The sequence below is a fragment of the Rattus norvegicus genome, chromosome 13 (genome assembly GCF_021556685.1).
Source record: "Rattus norvegicus strain SHRSP/BbbUtx chromosome 13, alternate assembly SHRSP_T2T, whole genome shotgun sequence".
NCBI classification, from domain to species: domain Eukaryota; kingdom Metazoa; phylum Chordata; class Mammalia; order Rodentia; family Muridae; genus Rattus; species Rattus norvegicus.
Window position 1 is genome coordinate 95,437,002 of NC_141546.1, and position 20,818 is coordinate 95,457,819.

A 20,818-nucleotide genomic window follows, 5' to 3' on the forward strand; every position below is an offset into this window, starting at 1 on the left:
CATACATACATACATACATACATACATACGTACATACATATGTACAGGTGTGTGGGTACCCATGGGTGCCAGAAGATTCCCAGGAGCTGGAGTTATAGGGGATTGCAAACCACTTAATATGGGGTACAGGGAACTGAACTACGGTCCTCTGCAAGAGCAGCGAGTTCTTAACCATGAAGCCATCTCTCCAGCCTTTGTTGTTCTTAAGCATAGTTATTCTAACTGGGGCGAGATGGGACATCACTGTAGCCTTGGTTTCCAATCTCCTCGCGTCTAACGTGCTATCCATCCTTCATATGGCTTTCGGCCATCTTTACTTCATCTTTTGAGAACTGCACTAATCAACTGCATTCTTTGTGGAAATATCTTGATATTTAAAATTTTAAGTACTTTAGATATTAATCCCGTCAGATATACAGTTGGTGATTTTTCTTCCATTCTAGAGGCTGTCTCCTCACCCAGTTGTTTCCTATGCTGTGTAGAAGCTTTTAAAGTTTATTCAATCCCATTTGCCAGTGAATTCTTATTATTTTCTGAACTATTAATGTCCTGTTCAGAAGGAACTCACTATGCCTATATCTTGAGGTTTATTGCCTCTATTTCCCTCTATTATTTTAACTTCATCTTTATTTTTTGCCTTAACTAAGAGTTGTAGCACTACATTAAATAAAAGTGGAGAAGAAAGATCAGGAATATCTTATTCCTGATTTCAGAGAAAAATATATATTTTTTTCACCCATTTACCATATTTTTGATGATAAATTTGATGTGTTGAAATATATTTCTATTTCAAGTTCAGGGTTGGAAATCAGGTTTGGTAGTATTTCTTTCCATTGTGTGCTATGTATGGAGTAATTTCAAGATTAGTATTAGTTCTCAACTTTGATAAAGGCCTTTCCCCCATCTATTTAGATGACCATAGGACTTTTCTCCAATTTTTAATGTTGAGTACTACATTTTTTTATTTGCATATGTTGAACCATCCTTGCATTCCTGCAATGAAGCCAACTGGATCATGGTGAATAAATCTTTTTAATGTGTTGTTGGCTTCAGACTGCAAGCATTTTATTGACATGTTTTGTTATTTTGCTTTATCTCTGGTTTGCGTTTTTTGCCCAAGGTTTCCCTCTGAGCTCTGGATGGCCTGGAACTAACTCTGTAAACCAGGCCGGCCTCAGACACACAGTCCTCTTCCTCTGCCTGCCAAATGCTAGATTTAAAGGCACGTGCCACATGCCTGACTTCCTGATAAGTTTTGCATCCATACTAGTGGCAGTTTGTATAGGTGTGGTGCCTACAAGCTCATGTATTTAAATGTTTGGCTCATAGGGAGTGACACTATTAGGAGTTGTGGCATTGGTGGAGTAGGTGTGAACTTGGTGGAAGTGTGTCGCTGTGTGAGTAGGCTTTGAGGTCACCTCTGCTCACGCTCCACCCAGTGTGGCAGTCTCCTGCTGCTGCCTGCTGCCTGCAGACCAAGATGTAGAACTCTCAGCTCCTTCTCCAGCACCGTGTCAGCCTGAATACCGCCATGTTTCCTGCCAGGGACTCAATCTCTGAACTTGTAAGCCAGCCCCAAGCAAACGTTTTCCTTTATAAGAGTTGTCTTGGTCACAGTGTCTCTTCACAGCCATAAAATGACAATGTTCACAGGATCACTGGCTCACGGTCTTCTTTTTGCCTGTGCTTACCAGTTTTGGTGTCAGAATAATCCAAGCTTTATAAAGTGAGTTTGGTAGTATTTCTTTCCATTATGTGCTATGTATACAATAACTTGAAGATTAGTATTAGTTCTTCTCAACATATCTGATAGAGTTTAGCAGTGACTCCAATCAGGCCTGAGGCAGGGAAAGGGGTGTTATTTGGGTAGTCTTTTTATTAATGTTTCGATTTTACTGCTCATTATATTTGGCTTCAGTTGCTTACATGCCTGTGGCTTAGTTTTGCTAGGCCATTTCTACACATTTATCCACTTCCTCTAGATTTTTCCATGTATTGGAATATACATTTTCAAGGTCCTCTGAGTTTCATAGTTTATCAGTTGTAAAGTAATGCCTTCCTTTCCATGTCTAATCTTCTCGATTTGGTCCTCTGTCTTTTGCTTGGTTAAGGGCTCGTCAGTCTTACTCACCTTTTCAGTAAACCAACTGTTTCACTGATTATCTGATTCTTTTCATTGCCATTTCATTAATTTATGATTTTTGTTATCCCTTTCTACATCATTGAACTTCTTCTGTCCTCAATCCATGTCCTCTGCTGACAGCCAGGAAAAAAGGGATGAAAACATGCGAAAGGACAAAAATGGTCTACAGAATCAGATATCAAGAGACGTTAAAAAGAGGAGGGGAATGGAGGAAACATATAATAAAATACTGTATTATACATTTTTATTGGATATTTTATTTACATTTCAAATGTTATACCCTTTTCTGGTTTCCCCTCTGAAAACCCCCTATCCTATTCCCTCTCCCCCTGCTTCTGTGAGGGTGCTCCCCCACCCCAACTACCCACTCCAACCTCACCACCCTGGCATTCCCCTACACTGGTGCATAGAGCCTTCACAGGACCAAGGGCCTCTCCTTCCACTGGTGCTCTATAAGGCCATCCTCTGCTACAAATGCAGCTGGAGCCATGCAAACCCCTTCAGCTCCTTCAGTCCTTCTAACTCCTCCACTGGGGGCTCCATGCTCAGTCCAATGGTTGGCTGCCAGCATCCACATCTGTATTTGTCAGGCTCTGGCAGAGTCTCTTCAGAGACAGCTATATCGGGCTTGTGTCAGCAAGCACTTCTTGGCATCCCCAATAGTGTATGGCTTTGATATCTGTATATGGGATGGCTCCCTAGGTGGGGCAGTCTCTGGATGGTCTTTTCTTCAGTCTCTGCTCCACACTCTGTTCCCCTATTCCCTTTAGATAGGAGTGATTCTGGGTTAAAAATTTGGAGATGAGTGGGTGGCCCCATCCTCTAACCCAGGGCCTTGCCTAACCTCTGGATATGGTCTCTATAGGTTCTCTCTCCCTTTGATTGGGCATTTCAGCTCATCGCATCCCTGTTGGGCTTGCGAGCCTCTTCTTGCTTTCCTTTATGTATACATTTTAATTGTTTTATCTGGTTTAATCTTTGATAGTATTTGTCTTGATTAGGGTTTCTATTGTTTCAATTAAAGTCCATGGCCTAAAGCAAGTTGAGGAGGACGTGGCTTATTTGGCTTACACTTCCACAGCACTGTTCATCATCGAAGGAAGCTAGGACGGGAACTCAAGGCTGAAACCTAGAGGAAGGAGCTGATGCAGAGGCCATGGATATGGCTTACTGGCTTGTTCCTCATGAATTGCTCAGTTTGCTTTCCTATAGAACTTGGGACCAGCAGCAAAGGAATGGTAGCATCTATGATGGGCTGAGCCCTTCCCCATCAATCACTAAGAAAATGCCTTACACACAGACCTTATGGAGACAGTTTCTCAGTTGAGGTTCCCTCCTTTCAGGTAACTTGTCTGTGTGTCAAGTTAACATCAGACTAGCCAGCACACTATACAAGTCCTATAATCAGGGCTGGGGATGTGATTCAGATGGTAGGGTGAGTGAACCCCTGGATCCAATCTATAGTACCACCTGAAAACAAGCATGGTAGGGGAGGAAGATAAGGAATTGAAGGTCATCCTCTACTACACAGAAAGTTAGAGGCCGGCATGAACAACCTGAGACCTTTCTCTCAAGAAAATGTCCTAGTCACAGAAGAGAATGCTGAGAGAAAAAAAATAGGGAAGAAGTCATAGTAAAGATAAAAACAAATATATTAGTTAAAAAAGTAAGAGGGGCATGGTAGGCCACACCTTTAATTCCAATACTTGGGAGGCAGAGGTAGACAGATCTCTTGGAGTCTGAAGACAGTCTGGTCTATATCAGGACAATCAGGCTTACATAAAGAGACTCTGTCTAAAATAAAAACAAAACAAAACAAAAAACTAAAAACAAACAAAAACAAAACCCCACAGCAACAGAAGCAAAAACAAATTTTAAAGTATGTGGTTCTCTGTTGCCTATAGATAATGCTTGCCTATGGTAGCACAGTCTTTATTTTGTGTTTCCCTTCTCTGATTATTTTGAGTTGGTGTCGTCTCATGAGAATGAATCCTTTACAGCACTTAAAACTATAGGGTGTAGCTCATGGGCCAGGCAGTGTGCTCTTCCCAGCTCTGGGGACCTTAAAGGACTATTGCCCCAAGGGCACATAGCACCTTTAAGCTTCCTGGCTGCGGCAGAGCACAATAGCTCTAACACTTCACTCCGGGGGCTTCTATTGTTGCTGTTTCTTCTTCCTCCACAGGAACTCTGGTAGTTAGCTTCTCTATTTGGCCCCAAGATGGGGTCATGAGCTCTACTACAGCTTATGGGGAAGACAGGGCTAAACTGTGGAGCTCTCCGTGGTGCTGACTCATATCTTTTCTTAAGGCCAACTCTTCGCGCTTAATCACCTGACACCTGTGCGGGGTTTCCAAAGTAGGTACTGCCAGGAAGGAATCTTTCTTCCTTCCTTCCTTTCTTTTTTCTTCCTTCCTTCCTTCCTTCCTTCCTTCCTTCCTTCCTTCCTTCCTTCCTTTTTTCTTCCTTCCTTCCTTTCTTTTTCCTTCCTTCCTTCCTTCCTTCCTTCCTTCCTTCCTTCCTTCCTTTCTTTTTAGATTTATTTACCTATTTTGTATAGGAGTACACTGTAGCTGTCTTCAGACACACCAGAACAGGGCATCAGATCCCATTACAGATGGTTGTGAGCCACCATGTGGTTGCTGGGATTTGAATTCAGGACCTCTGGAAGAACAATCGGCACTCTTTTTTTTTTTTTTTTTTTCCGGAGCTGGGGACCGAACCCAGGGCCTTGTGCTTGCTAGGCAAGCGCTCTACCACTGAGCCAAATCCCCAACCCCACAGTCGGCACTCTTAACCACTGAGCCATCTCTCCAGTCCAGGAAGGCATCTTTCTTAATTAGTGGAACTGCAAGGTGCAGACTCAACAAGGGTTTTTCAAACCGGCTTCCTGAAGCACACTGACCCAGTGCAGAGATAATTTCTCAAATACAAATATATTTGGTTTATAGATTTGATTAGTTTTCTTAGACATGGTCCCATTCCACATCTGAGACTGAGTTGGCACTCAATGTATACATACACCAGGTTAACCTTAAACCCAAGTGTGGGGATTACAGGCATGAATCACTATGCCCAGTCAGCACCTATGTTTTATAAACCCCAGGATCTCTGTCTAGGTTACAGCAAATCTGCTCAGTGAGAAGACCTGTTAGGTTTTCTGGATCTGTTATGAAATTTGGGGGAATGTATAGGCTTCAAAACCCACTTCAATAAGGGTTCTCAAATGCTTTGACCCTCTTTCTAGCCCACTATCCAAAGGTAGGGGAGACAAGATGATAAATAGGACAAGGGAACCTGTTTAGAAATAGTTCTTTGGGGCTATTCCAATCTCCATTTGTCAGGATACCAGCAGTCCAGTTCAATAGTATCAGGATACCAATAGTCAGTCCAGTTCAAAAGTGTCACCAAACACCAATCAGCAATGGTGGCATAATACAGCAGAAACTATCAGGCCTCTGCCAAATTAGCACGAGTCACCCAGTCAGTGGAATGACCAGGACCAGCTGGAATGCCACAAGTTCTCTGTTGTGCTTCTCAAGAAGTGATCAGCTAAGTTGTGAGACCAATGAAGAGTTGCATAGCTAGCTTATGCAAGTGCCCCATCATGCTGAGTCCTACTTATACTCTCCAAACATTACGTGCCCTCTCATGGGTCTTTCTTCAACAAAACACCTGAGTCTGCACCACCTGACACAAAACAGAAAATTTCACTCCTGGAGTTGTTTGTTTGCCAATCCTTTCTGTGTCATGTGGCTTTTGTCCTTTGTACCACCTCTCTTCAGTGCCCTTATTCTCTTAATTTCTGATACTGAAGTACTCATATTTTCTGAGGCTTTCTCCTTGCCTTTTAGTGGTTCTCTCTGCTCTCCTCATCTGGAGTTGAGCATGCCACACGTGGGGTGGAGACTTCAAGAATGAATGTCCTGGGGGTTGGGGATTTAGCTCAGCGGTAGAGCACTTGCCTAGCAAGCGCAAGGCCCTGGGTTTGGTCCCCAGCTCCAAAAAAAAAAAAAAAAAAAAAAAAAAAAAGAATGAATGTCCTTTTCCTACTGTTCTGCTTCCTAAAGCTTTCAGGCCTTCTTCACAGCTATTTCAGTGTCTCCCCATCTCAGGTGACTCACTTATTCTCTTGAGATTCCTGTGCCTTGTGCCTGGGTGTCTTCACCCATCTTTTTAATTCAGAAAAGCTTCTTTTAAAGTTGTGAAACTTCAATGAACTAACTGCACATGGAGCAATGCCTTGCCCCAACTAGTGATGCTGTCTGTGATGGCTATTCCTGGTTGTCAACTTGGCTACATTTGGAATGAACTACAATCCAGAAATGGAAGGCACACCTGTGACCCAGATCTTGCGGCTGAAAGAAACAGGCTTCTGACTGGGATCTTGACATAGGATGACACAGGCTTGTGACCCAGAGGCAGAGTGGCCAGGAAAAGCTTAGGCCCAGGCAAGGTGGTACATGCCTTCAATCCCAGGTGACTGAGGCAAGCAGATCTCTTGAGTTCAAGGCCAGCCTGGGACAGAGCAAGTTCTAAATCCAGGCAAGGTGGTACACACCTTTAATCTGGGCCATACCTTCTGTTGGAGGCCTACTAGATTCTTGGACTTCCTGTAAGTCATTACAATAATTTCATTTATATAGAGAGACATTCCTTAAGTTCTATAACTCTATAGGACTCTAATACATTGTCTAAATCATGTCAGGCTGGGCACACAGTAAGTATGAAAGTGAGTATGTGGACAGTCTTTGCGTAAGATCCTTAGATTCTTAACTACAAGGTGTGCCCTGAGTGGGCAAATCATCAAAATGGCAGTTTCTTAATTGGTTTGGAGGTTAGGCACTCGTAACACAGGATCACATCACTCAAGAACTAAGTTGTTTATTCAAAAGGAACACAGGGCCTCTTTAGCTCCCTTTGTGTATACAGTGGATCAGGTTCTGTGCAGCGAAGACCTTTGCCATGCTACGTTTTTTTCAGCTCTAAGGCCATTTCTTTGGAAAAAATTAAAACCCTCTGTCTTTTCATTCTGCTTTATATCTTTGGGTTTTACTTTTCCTTGTTTTGGGGCAGTCTGTGCAGCCCATGAAGAACCGGAACCCCCTGTAATTCAAGCTAACATTGGACAAATAGATGCTCCAGCCCCAGCCTCACAAGGGCTAGGATGCAGGCCTAGCTAGGTACCACTCTAGACCACCACATGTTTCCTTACCTCATAACCTATAACCCAAACCTTAGGGAGGTTAAGGCTTGTTACCTGGGACTCCCATTACCTTACAATCCCTACATGGTTAAACTCTTTAGGAAATTTTTATTGACTGTGGCGTTCTGCAGGTCAGGTTCCGTGAGATGAATCAGTCTGCAATGGTAACTAGAGCCCTGAATACCCCAACCTGTGTGTTCTGGTGCTCTGGGCTTCTAGCAGCGCAGAGTATGTTATAGTCCAAGCAAGAAAGTTCCAGACCACTGGTATATAAGGCCAAGCAAGCAGTCTTTATTTAAGATAGAGAGCAGGCTCTTGTCACAAAGAAGTTTTGACCCAAAGCTCACAGATGCAGCATTTATAAAGGCGAAAGCTATAAGGATGTCAGTCACAGAAAACCCTGAATGTGCTGCCACACTCAGCGGGCCGGCTTAGGGCCGGCTAAGGACCCTGACAAGATAGTCAGGTAAGTTCACTGGCAGACAGCAGAGCAACCTGAAATTGAGTCTAAGGTGCTATCTTTCCCCATCAGGGCAGTACTTCTGGGCACTCCCACACAGGCACTTTTTTTAAAGATGTTATTTGTGTACGTGAGCACACTATAGCTGTCTTTATGTACAACAAACACCAGGAAGAGGGCACCAGACCCCATGACAGATGGTTGTGAGCCACCATGTTTGCTGGGAACTGAACTCTTAACTGCTGTGCTCTTTCTCCAACCCCTAAGTAAGCTTCTTATCCTTAAGTTGGAAGAACAGGTCCTCAAGGGTTCTTGTACAAAAGGGCACAGGTGAGCCAGTCATGAAAAAATTGGTAAAGAAACATCCCCAACCAAGACGTTAACAGCACTTCCGAGTGCCAATTTATGAAGCCACCAGCCTCCACTCCTCTTGTATTAGCAAACTCTCCATCTTCATTTCTATAAAGTGTGTATGTGAAAAGAGCCTACTGAGCTGGGAACACCACATAAGACACACGAGTGTCAAGCACTCCACAGAGTATGTTCAAAAGGTGCTATTTGAAGAAATGTTGTAATCCATTTTCTGCTCAGTAACTGACTTCTGTTCCACTTGTACCACAGCAGACACAACCTGCATTTTATGTCCAGGTCACCAGGAATACATGCACTTAGACCCAGCATTCAGTTGTCGAGAAGATCCGACATGGCAGACAGCGTTTTCATTTGGCATACAGCAAGTGTGGCATCAGGCTCAACAGCTCAGGCTCACTATTAAAGGTTTTTCTGGCACTTATTTCTAACTCTCCAATCGCCCTCATTCTGGGATCCAGTTGTTTCCTTTACGTTCTTCATTGAACAGTGTCATTCTGTACCTATAAACCTCTGCCAAGTCCCCATGATAAAGGTCATGTTGACCTTTGCAACCATAACTCTAATTTTATTTCAGTTGTATTTTTCCAATTTAATGTGTGTGTTTGCGTGTGTGTGTGTGTGTGTGTGTGTGTGTGTGTGTGTGTGAGAGAGAGAGAGAGAGAGAGAGAGAGAGAGAGAGAGAGAGATCTCGACTGAGATCCACAGGGTCAGAGTACAGCTTTTAGGAGTTAGTTCTTCCCACCACGTGACTCCCCAGGATCAAGATCAGGTTGTAACGCTTGGTAGCAAGTGTTTTTACCTGCTGAATCATTTCACCAACCCATTATCAATTTCATTGGTTTTATAAAAATGTTTAATTTCTAAAAAGTGTTGGGGGTGTGTGTGGGGGGAGGGTGTTATACACATGTGAGCACAGGTAATGTGGAAGCCAGAAATGCAGGACCTCCTGTAGCTAGGAGTACAGGCAGTTTTGAGCTGCCTATGTAGGTGCTGGGAATCAAACTTGGTCCTCTGAAAGAGCAGTATGTACTCTTAATTACTAAGCCATTTCTTCAGCTCCATCATTCTTAAATTCTTAAAAGGAACCTCAAAGACTTTGCAGAAAGAGATAGAATAAAAATTTAGGAAGAGGGGGCTGGGGATTTAGCTCAGTGGTAGAGCGCTTACCTAGGAAGCACAAGGCCCTGGGTTCGGTCCCCAGCTCCGAAAAAAAGAACCAAAAAAAAAAAAAAATTTAGGAAGAGAATGAAATAAGCAGACCTGTTTGTACAGCAACAGCAATGCTTGAATGGCTGGTTGAAATAACCATGACACAGCATAAACTTCCTCATAAAACATTAGCTTAGAGATTCACTAAAGACACAATTCGAGACAATCTGAACATCCAACATGACGATGAATAAAACACTGAAAAACACTCTCCCCTGGATCTGGCGAGGGTGGAACACATGTATGAGAAGGGAAATTATCTTCCCAACACAGGAGTGAATTAAAAAGGAAAAGCAGTGACTGCAGTGTAGGAGCCTCCTAGACCACGTGAATCAAGTGACTGCAGGGACAGTTTGAAGGACCAGAGAGCTGTATTAGCGCCTGAGAGGATGCCGAGACTGGCTTTACTATGTATCTTCAAGGAGATAAAATTAAGCCAATCCAATCACTGACCTAAGAACGGGAGAAAAGCTGGATATGGGGCACACACCTTTAATCGCAGCACTCAGGAAGCAGAGGCACACAGAACTCTGGGAGTCTGAGGCCAGCCTACTCTATACAGTAAGTTCCAGGCCAGACAGGGGTACATACAAACTATCCCCAAACAAAACGCAAAATCCAGCAACAACAAAAACTTGTGGAAACTCTAAGGAAGACTTAACACACTGGAATAGGTAACTTAGACCAGATCCCTCTACTATAAATGACATCAGAAGAGCTGAGTAAGACTGATTGGAGTGAAACTGTAGCAATGTGTCAATGTACTGATGGTTGGTAATGCAGAAAAATGTTCTGATATGAATGTGTAACTGAGATGATGGGATGTAAGGTGATCAATTCTCAAGGAAACTGTTTATGCGTGATCAAGATAGTTCAAAATAAAATTTTATTTGAATAAGGTTTTATCATTTCTTTTTTTCTCTTTCTTAAAAAGGAGGTAGAGAGTTTTTCCACAAAGCTGGTCAGATAGGAAACACCATTTTCTTCGATTTGGCCTCATTAACTTGAAAATGAAATGCTTACAAGAAGACCACCTGTGTCAAGTTGAAAGCAGACCCGTCAGGTGAGTGTGGTTCGTGGTGAGTCCCACGCACTGGGCGTGGACGTCACTGACTGAGGGACCTCTGTAGAGCTTCGTACATCCTTTGATCCTGTGAAGATTAAAAAGCCACACTGTGCTGTGGATCAGTTATGGGATGGAGGCGTGACCTGCAAATTCCTACACTGAAGCCCCAACCCCCAGGACCTCTGAGTGTGGCTGCCTTGGAAACAGGGCTTCTGCAGAGGTGAGAGGTGAAAGTGGGCCTCAGTCCCAAATGACTGGGGTTCAAGAGGAAGCTTGGACACAGTGCATGACTAGAAGGACATGTGAAGACAGAACAGGGAGGGCACCCGCAGGGACAGAGACCACAGAACTCTGACAAGACCACATCTCTATCTTAGACGTCATCTCTGTTGTTTAAGGTGCCCATCTATGGGCCTTGGCTACAGCAGCCCTAACTGCGGGACCCCGAGATTCTGCCCTGCCCTGCACCCTAAGTCTGTGCATGTTCCTGTCTGGGATATGCCATGATTTCCATCAGTGTCCAGGTTAGTCTGCACACAGGTCAAGGGGTGTGTACACCTGTAAGCTACCCTGAGTCCTGATGGAAACAGAAGGCTAAGGAAAAACTCTCAAAGTGTCTTAACATTCCAAGAAACTGCCAAGATGGCTCCCACTCGACTGTTTCACTCTGTACAGCACAATGCATGAAACTTCAAGCATCTCACTCCTCACCTCCCTTGCTGTGGTCAGTCTTTCAGAGTTCTGTCAGTGTAGCAGGTATACAGTGGGAGCTCACTGACACCACATGAACCTTTTCAGTGTCACATGGCAATCCCACCCTTACCTATTTATCCCAAAAGAAAACTTACAATGTGTTTCCACTAGAATCTATCTTAGGGCCAACAGTTCAACCCTTACCCTCTACACAATACAGAGAACTCTCACACGTTACCCTCGGACTTATGCTTACATACTGTGGTACAAGTGTGCTCCCTACCATATACAAACAAACTAAAAATAAAAGTGAATTTATAATTAAAAGCCAATCGTGCTAGGCCTGGTGGCTCAAGCTTACAATCTAACACATTTCCTACGCTGTTTATTTAATAATATATTTGAGAGATACTTATTGTCTTCCATTACGTGAGCATTTCACATTTTGGCCTACTATGATACATGCCGGTGAAGAGGGGTATTGCGGCACATATCTGAAATCCTGAAACGTAGACTGCTGAGGCAGGCGTCTCATGAGTTTGACGCTAGCTTAGGCTGGACAAAGAGACTATCCTTCAATAAAAATAAACAAAGAAAATAAAATGATAAAATTTCCGAGTTCTTATGAATGGGTGTCATTTCATTCTCTTCTCTAGACCCTGAGGAGTGTTTCTCACCTTTACTGATATGGATGGTTTCACTTTCCTGAAAGCTTCTTCAAAGTGCTTATGACTGACCGTCAGCTCAGCTGTGGAGGAAATACACATCTCAGTATGTACATATTTTTTTTCACAAGAAAACGGAGGGGGGTGATCAGATGGAACTTATTCAAGCACATGACCATATGCCCCTCTCCAGATCTGCCTCACTGAGAATCTCTCCATTTCACTCTCCAGCAGGAAACAGGACTGCTGGCAGTCAGTCTGTCTCTCAGCAATGTGGGGATGGAGGAAAACCAGTTGAAGTCGAGCTGTGCAATGTGGTCTCAGGTAGAAATAACTTAAGAGAGTACAGGGAGAGATGATCAACAGAACTAGAATTAACAGAGAACCAGTATTACCACCCAAGGGTGTGTTCTTGAATACACATTTCCACTACTGAGTAACAACGGCTACACACACACACACACACACACACACACACACACACACACACAGAGCTGAGTGAAGACACAAACACATACCAAGTCCTCAAAGACAAAACCACTAAGGGACATACATATGCTTAGCATAGAACTGGTTTTGGAGGGGTATAATTTTTATAAGGCTAGTTGGTAAAATAGCTAAATGCTAAAATATAACTTGGTTTACAATTTAATGTGAGAACTTAAGTGATGACAACTTATACTCAAAATAGTAAACAGATATTAGGATAATATATTTACCTAAAATAAAATAATACATGCTACTGAGCATGTCAGTGAGAAACTGGACAGCTGAGTGGCCTATGATCTGGGTAAGGTATTAGCTGGTGCAAAGTCTCTAAAGGCCAGAGAGCTAAAAATGAAAGCCACAGCCAAGCAGAGATAGCAGCATTTATTATGTGTGTACATAAAAAATAACCAGGAAAGCAAGTAGCAACTCCAACACATGGGAAAGGCCTGTTAACTTTTAGTCACCAAACTTACTCTAAGACAGTGGTCAGATTCAGCTTACAACGTGGCATACATGACTGTGAATTTGACTGTCATGGAGGTGAGGGCAAGAAGGATATGACACACTCATGATGTGACTCAACAACTAAAGACCCTTTTGGTTTCTTAAGCATAAGATTTCAAGTACAGTTTTGTTAGTAAAATGTTCTAAGTTTGCTTATTGTCATTAATGTCCAAAAGGAACAGAACACAGTTTATAATATATATGCATATGTATAAATGTCTGTGTGTGTGTATATATATTTCTGAATCTTAACATTATCCAGAAAAACAAAAAAAAAAGCCCTTTCTAATAAATGTATGCATAGGTGCCAATAAATCTATGCTAATCAGATGTTGGAATAATATTTAGCTTTGAGATCCACAGAAGAGCTGTAGAGATAACTCGGTGTTAAGAGTGCATCCTGCTCTTGCAGAGGATCTGAATTCAGGTCCCAGGATCCATGTCAGCTGGTTCACAACCAGCCCCAGAGGATCTTAATGTCCTCGTGGTCTCTGAAGGCAACTGCATTCGTGTGCACATTTCTCCTCCAACCAACCTACCACAAACACACCCACATGCACATAATTAGTGCACAAGGAGACCAGTGTGCAAGGATTTTTGTCTTTGTCTTTCTGGCTTTGTGGTGCTGGGGAAAGAATCCTGAGCCTTGCACATGCTAAGAAAATGCTCCACCAGTGACCAGTACATATTGCCACCTAATTTTATATTTCAAAAGAACAAAATCTTGATTATAGAAAACTGTGTATTTCTTTAATCTTCTAAAGGGTCTCATCAAAACAAAGTCATCCTCATTGTATACTGCTCTAAAAAAGGCTAGAGAAACACTACTTTAAAGCAGTATTTTTAAATATACAGAATAATAAACTAGAATGGAGAAATCCTAGAGAACCTCATACCTGTTCCAATGCCATTCTTCTGTCCTGTTATTTCTTGTCTCAGGGCACAGAGAGAAGCTTCTCGGACCAAAGCAGAAAGGTCTGCACCCCTATAATAAAAGAAACGTTCTTATGTATTCCTAGGCATTCTAAAAGCCAAGAAGATATTTAATTATAATATACTTAACAATGAAGACAAAGCAATGAGAGAAGGTGGGACCAGGAGCAGTGAGGAACAGCTTTTAGCTTTCACTTAAACCTTTCATTATCAACCTTTAGAAGAAAGGAACTTGAGGAAGGTGCAATACAATGAAAAACAAAATGTCCTTCCTTTTAGCCACAGATACTACTGTTGCTCTAAAACATCCAGTCAGATGCTAGAGTATAACGACTGAATTCAATTCCTAGAAACCACATTAAAAGAGGAGAAGGAGCAGGGGGAGGAGGAGGAAGAGTAAGAGGAGGAAAGGGGGAAAAAAGAATAACCCAGTTCAAGTTATAGGCAGGCAGATCCCTGGAGTTTACTAACAGAGAGTCAGCCTAGTCTAATAGACACGAGCTTCATGATTTAAAAGAACAAAACAAAATATGCAAAACTATTGTCTCAAAACACAAGTAGCTTCTGAGAAACAATACCTTAGCACCTAAGGTAGTATATCCTGACATCTTCAGGGACCTGCACACACACACACACACACACACACACACACACACACACACACACACACACACACAGAGAGAGCTGAGTGAAGACACAAACACATACCAAGCTTAGTCTGTGTGGCTACTTCAAGTAACAGCAGCAGCTGGGTCAGCACAACCCTAAGAGGTTAATGAGGCGTCTGTGCTGACTGGGCTTCCCTATACTGCAGCTTTAACAGGAGCCACACAGACTAAGAAAGTTGAATGGAACTAAAGCCCCATTTTCAGGTATCAGATAATCAAGAGCCCATGTTACTATTCAAGGAGCTTACAGTGCTGAGCTACAGCTCTAAAGCCCTTGATTAAAACCCCTCACTCAGTCATCTCACTGTCTTGTGGATGCCCTGTATTATTGGCCTTGGTCTATAAGCATCCACCAAGCACCAGGGGTATTAGGGACGAACTATGGGGCTTTTAAAATTATAGAGGCTGGGGCATCTCAGCTAAACTACAACAAGAACAAACATTAAAACCCAAGGCAGATGGGGTTGGGGATTTAGCTCAGTGGTAGAGCGCTTGCCTAGCAAGCGCAAGGCCCCGGGTTCAGTCCCCAGCTCCGAAAAAAAACAAAACAAAACAAAACAAACAAAACAAAAAAAACAAAACAAAACAAAAAAAACCCACAAAAACCCAAGGCAGAAATATCAGGTGTCCGGCTGCCCTTGCAGGCTGTCAAGGGCACGTGAACGCAGGGAGCACCCAGCCTTGCAGATTAACCTCTGTTTTGCAGACATAACTAAGAAATCTGACACTTTACAAATTCTAAAAGTGGAACTTAACAGTGCAGTGTAACAACCTGGTTAGGGAAACTTGAGGGACAAAAGGGACAATCTATGCCAGGCAAGCTGTCTGAGAAGAAAGCAGCAACAACCAGCTAGGCACTGGGTAAGGTGCCACATAGGAAACAAATTTAGCCTTTCCAACAATATGAGAAATGGGCTTCTTTTCCTTTCTAGTGACGAAGAAACTGTACTCCAGAGGTTTAAGGGAACAGACTTAAATACTCACGTATAGCAATCACAACGATGGTCATTAGCAATTGCTTCCAAATCTACATCTTCATCCAGGGGAGGTTTGGTGCCATTCTGAATAAGAGGGAAATATGAGATCTGTTTGAGGCTTTAAAGACTTATATGTATCTGTGTTCTTAATGAAAAAGAAAGGCTGACGACTAAGGTATTAGAACCAACTCCAAAAGCAATGTAGAATGCCGGGGTTTCAATCTGGAGAATCAGGGTAAGACCCAGATTTAAGCTGTAAAGGCAAACTCCTGACACTCATGAAGTTGGGGGGATCTGTGTCGTGAAACGGACTGAGGTCTTAAACTCAGCTTGTTGAGCATGAGAGGAGGCTGGCTACTCTGCACAGGACCCAAAATGTTGTTCTCAATCTCTCATCTAAAACCCAACACTGACACTGGAACCAATTCCTCGCAGCTCATAATTACAGACGCTAAAAACGGCAGGGCTCAGAAAAGCCTCAGAATTTCGACACTGAACAAGCACTATGTACAGGAACCATGCTTAGTAATAGTCTAAGTAGATTACATGGCAGAAGCAAACACTACACAGTTTTTTTAAAAATGATTTTACAGAGGCTGCTTAGTGGTTAAGAGCCTCAGCTACTTTTCTAAGAGAACTCAGTTCAGAGTTCTAGTACCCACATGGTGGTTCGCAACCATCTATAACTAATTCTGGGAGGTCTGACACTCTCTTCTGGCCTCCATAGTACAGCATATGTAGTTAATGCATACGCATGAGTATTTAAGACCCCAAAAATAAAATTTTACAGTTAAAGACTACTTATGTGCATATATGGGTATACATATGCCAGACTATGCAAGAGAGGCTGGGGAGAATTTCCAGTTGATTCTTTCCTTCCATCATGAAAGTGTGAGGACTGAACTCAAGGACTTCAGGCTTAGAGGCAGGTGCCTCTATCCTCTGAGCCATCTTACCCGTTTCCAGTATAGCTTTTCATGACTTAAATGTTAGGACGGTTGGATGGTAGGTTCAAGAATATTACTGTCCCAATGCAGGACTTACACATGCATTGTCCTCTTTTCTCTGAAGTATATGCATATACCACATTACGAAATAACTATTCACACGTGAATAAACATGCCAATTAGTTAATCTTAGCATCAAATAGCAACACTGCAGGGTGCTGTCAATATGGGATTAAGCAGACAGCCACTTTGTGCAATTATCTATCACTTTACCCAGATCCATAAAGAAATTCTGCATGTGTCCCAGCAAGGCCTATTCAAAACATGCAGAGACTGTGGACTCTAAGAGCCACTGTCACGATAAATATCAAACCCATGTAACACAGGGCCAAGGAATCAGTTCTGGTGCCTATTTAATACACCTTTATCCAGGGACTAAGTTCTGCATATAGCAGAAACAATCATAAAGCCAGACCTCATGATCATCAAACACCTCTCAGTGCAGCTTGCACAGCTACTAACCCTGGACTGCTGCAGTGGTGAGAAGTCACTGGAAGGGAGTAGGACGGTGACTACTGCAGACATGTATATATTTGTGTGCAGGAGCTGCCAGGAAGGGTTCAACCTCAATGTTAAACAGCACACAGAACCTGCCACATATATTCTATACACTATTAGACTTTTACCTTAAACCTTCTAGTTTCTATATCAAAAGCTCAATCATAAGGAACAAACGCACCGGGGATTACCTGAGGACTCCTGTATAGCACTCAATACCTACATTCTATTCTTGTCAAGCTGGTATTCGCAAGGCCAGGATCTGCCCAGAATGCACTTCTCTGACCTTTCCTAACACTGGGCTTAAGGAACTGAGCTTGAGTTCTGTCCTGCAGCTGACATGAGACAATCTGACTTGCTCTGGCTCATTCCAAGGGGCTTTTTACTGTGATGTTAGTGGGATATTGGTTAAGGCATCATTCAATACATCCTTTGTGTGAAGCAACTATCAATTTTCTATACCTGTCATATCTATAATCTAAGAACGTGTGAGGATGGGGGCAGGAGGACCAGGATTCATAGACACTGGACTACACAGTAAACTATGACACTACAGGCTACATGAGATTGCCAAAAAACCAAACAACAAGTCACACTGCAATTTCTACAAAGACAAGTGGAGAGGCTGCACAACATAGGAAGAATCAGTCCCAGGGAACCTATCATCGAACTATAAAGACAATAAGCAGTAACTCTTAAATTGAAAATAACTCAGGAATAGAGTTGAATAAACTACCAAGGAATAAAATAAACCCAATAATGACATAGATCAACCAAAATAATGAATCTAGAAAATGTATCTGGGAAAAAAAACCCGGCAAAGGTGCTACTTGAGTACTGTATCTACTGAAACACTCTGAACACTGACTATTGAGCAGAGTGCCAGTGTGATAAAACTGGACAAAAATATACAAGGAACAAACAGTGGGCAGAGGAAGGAGACGTACCAAATACTGATTGCTTCATTAATTAAATATGTGTCCAAAATGAAGTATGGCTGGTGTGATGGCTCACATGTGTAATTCCTGCACTTAGAAAGCAGAGGCAGGGGTGTGACAACTTCAAAGACAGCCTGGATTACACTGTGACACCTTTTCAGGCTGGCTTTAAGAAGTCATTACTTCCAGTTGGGCAGTAATGGTGGCACAAGCCTTTATCCCAGCACTCTGGAAGCAGAGGCAGCAGATCTCTGAGTTTGAGGCCAGCCTGGTCTACAGTTTGAGTTCCAGGATAGCTAGGGCTACACAGAAAAACCCTTTCTAGGAAAAAAACAAAACAACAAAAAAATTAGCTGGGAAGTCCAGGCATGGTAGCACATGCCTTTAACCCTAGCACGTAGGAGACAAAGGCAGGCAGATCTCTGTGTGTTCAAGGTAGTCTGAGCTATGTAGCTAGCCCCAGCCAGAACAGGCTACAGTGAAACTTTATCTTAATAATGGTAACAACAACAACAAAGCTAACTGTGGTAACTGAGAAACAGAATTTATTATGAAGACATCAAATCTCAATGTGTTCCTGAATGTTCCTGATGAATCTGTATTGACTTTCTTTACATCCTGTCCTCGATCAGACAGGATGATCTGATGAGCAACATTTAAAGACATAGGGAACATGATTACAAGGAACTCCAATCCTTCGTTTAGTTTACCTTATTGTGAGTAAGAAGAAAGGAGAATGGACCAAGGTTTGGTGCCCATTTTGGAAGACAGAGGCCTGGTAAGCATTTAAGCTCTAGAAGAATAATTAGCTGACGTAAATTACTACCTGGCATAACTTTAAAATGGTGGAGCAGGGCTGGGAGGGCTCGGTGGTGGAGCAGGGCTGGGAGGGCTCGGTGGCTCTTGCAGAGAACCGGGTTAGGCTCCAAGCACCCACAAGAGAAGGCTCACATCCTCGAGTCACTCCAGGATAGAGGATCTGATTGCTTCTCACCTACTGGGCAACTGCATCCATGTAGTGTACATAATTCTTACAGGTGTGCGCGCACACACACACACACACGGACATAGAATAAAGACATTTTTAAACAATATAAACATACACAAAGTCATTTCTCTTACTCACTTTTGTAATAGTCTTTAATATGGCAACACGGTCTGCTGGGGGTGGCAAACCCACAAAGAGTGTTTTGTCCAGCCGGCCGGGGCGCAGAATAGCAGGGTCAATGATATCTAGAGAAGAGAGAAAAACAGATATAAATTAAATTGAATGGCCTTTTTTCTTTAAAAAATGTAAATTAGTAAAAGACAGGAAAAATTCTTTTTGAAAAAACAAAACAAAACAACAACAACAACAAAAACAAACTAAAAACAAAACAAAAAAACAAACTAAAAATTGTGGTCAATTGGGTATTACTGAAGTAAAATGCTCTGGGGCTGGGAATTGGTTTAGGTGGTAAAGTGTTTACAATGCAGCCACTGGGACAAAGTTCAAATCCCCAGAAGTCCCATGAAAAGCAAAGTATGGCAGCAAGTGCCTATGAGACAGATCAGGGCTGCGAGGGCAGAGGTAAGATCCCTAGGGCTTGCTGGTCAGCCAGTCTAGCCAGAGTGAGTTCCTGGTTCAGTGAGGGATCCTGTGTCAAAAAACAAGGTGAAGATTGAGGAAGATGATGCCTGTTGACCTTCACATCCAACACGCACACCCACATGCAGGTCTCACACACACACCCCTCCTACACAAATCAAAGCTACGCTTAGCAAATACATCCGTGTACCGACAACAAAACTCTCATCCCGCCTGTGCTCCGCAGCTGCTCTCCTTCCAGGACCCTCCATCTGAGGTACTACGTCTGCCCCAATAGTGCTTCTCTCAGTGGTGCCTTCCCTGCCCTTTATCCATGAATCTGTTGGAATTTCCCAAGAGCACCTAAGCCCCCCTGAATCTTCTCACAGAAACTATCTTGTGTTCGTTCCTCTGTGTCCCTGGCTTAGGAGCGAGGGCCCCGTGCTGAGCGTCATACTGCCTTAACACCGAGGCTCACTATAAAACTTTCTGACTTCACCAAGAACCCGTTGTAAGCCACACTTTTTCAACAGTTTTTATACCAAGACAGAGATGTGAGAAGTACCAATGACTAACACTGCCATTTACACAGGCAAAGCGTGAAGCACACGTATGCACACACCATTCACATGCACATAAACATACACATTGTGTCCACTTACATTTAAGTCTTTGTTACGGGGCCCTCATGCATGTGCTCTACTACTAAGTAAATATCCCGGCCTTCCTTTAGCTTCCATTCACAGCCCGGCTCATGGCAGGTTTTCTCAGTTCCTCACCTGAGAATATTCTGAAATGCATGTCTGATGGAGAGTCTTTTCAGCTTTTGAGAAGTATTATACCATTTCTCTCTGGCCTTTATTGTCTTTTGATAAAAATCTGCTATCATTTCACTTTCTTAGTGCAGATATATACATACAGGTAAAAACTAACACATTAAAACCACACGTGTGTGTGTGTGTGTGTGTGTGTGTGTGTGTGTGTTGGGCTTTGTAGCTCAGTTATTGATACAGTGCTTATTTAGTATGTTTGAGACCCTGGTTCAACTCCCAGCACTGCAAAAAAATTCTTAGTTAAAAAATAAACTAGGCAGAAAATTATTATAGACAGCAACACAAGTCACATGATATAATGAAATACAACAGCCCAAGAGTCATGAGTCCAACTGAAGAAGACCCAGACAATGTGTCTGTAAACATGTGCAGTAAACTGACACTGCAGGCTAAGTTATAAGGGGATGAGTGAGATTCAAGAGAGCAGAGGACAAAGCACAAGTGCACGAGTGGCCAAGCACAGGTAAACTAAGGTTCAACATCACTCAACACAGGCCATACTCAGTGCAGAACGTTAAACAAAACACTATGCTTTACAACCGAGAACAAAAACCTGGAGAACAGAGAACTTTAAGACGACTGACATTCGA

The 20,818-nt window shown here is 42.7% G+C and overlaps 1 protein-coding gene across 22 annotated transcripts in view; it reads right to left on the bottom strand.

Moving 5' to 3' along the window:
* Positions 1 to 10,245: 10,245 nt before the first annotated feature.
* The window catches only part of Nvl (nuclear VCP-like), a 52,398-nt gene continuing 41,825 nt past the window's right edge, over positions 10,246 to 20,818 (bottom strand). For 21 of the 22 annotated variants that reach the window (XR_015635144.1, XM_087580384.1, XM_087580376.1 and 18 more), the window contains 5 exons: positions 18,955 to 19,061; positions 15,393 to 15,469; positions 13,704 to 13,792; positions 11,827 to 11,897; positions 10,254 to 10,541 (listed from right to left, as the gene is read on the bottom strand). Coding sequence is in view for 21 of the 22 variants with exons in the window: in XM_087580384.1 (XP_087436510.1) it covers positions 10,497 to 10,541; positions 11,827 to 11,897; positions 13,704 to 13,792; positions 15,393 to 15,469; positions 18,955 to 19,061 (389 nt within the window). In the remaining variant the exon portion in view is untranslated. Of the gene's footprint in view, positions 10,542 to 11,826; positions 11,898 to 13,703; positions 13,793 to 15,392; positions 15,470 to 18,954; positions 19,062 to 20,818 lie in introns of all 22 variants that reach the window. The other variant, NM_001105980.1, reaches the window with a different exon arrangement.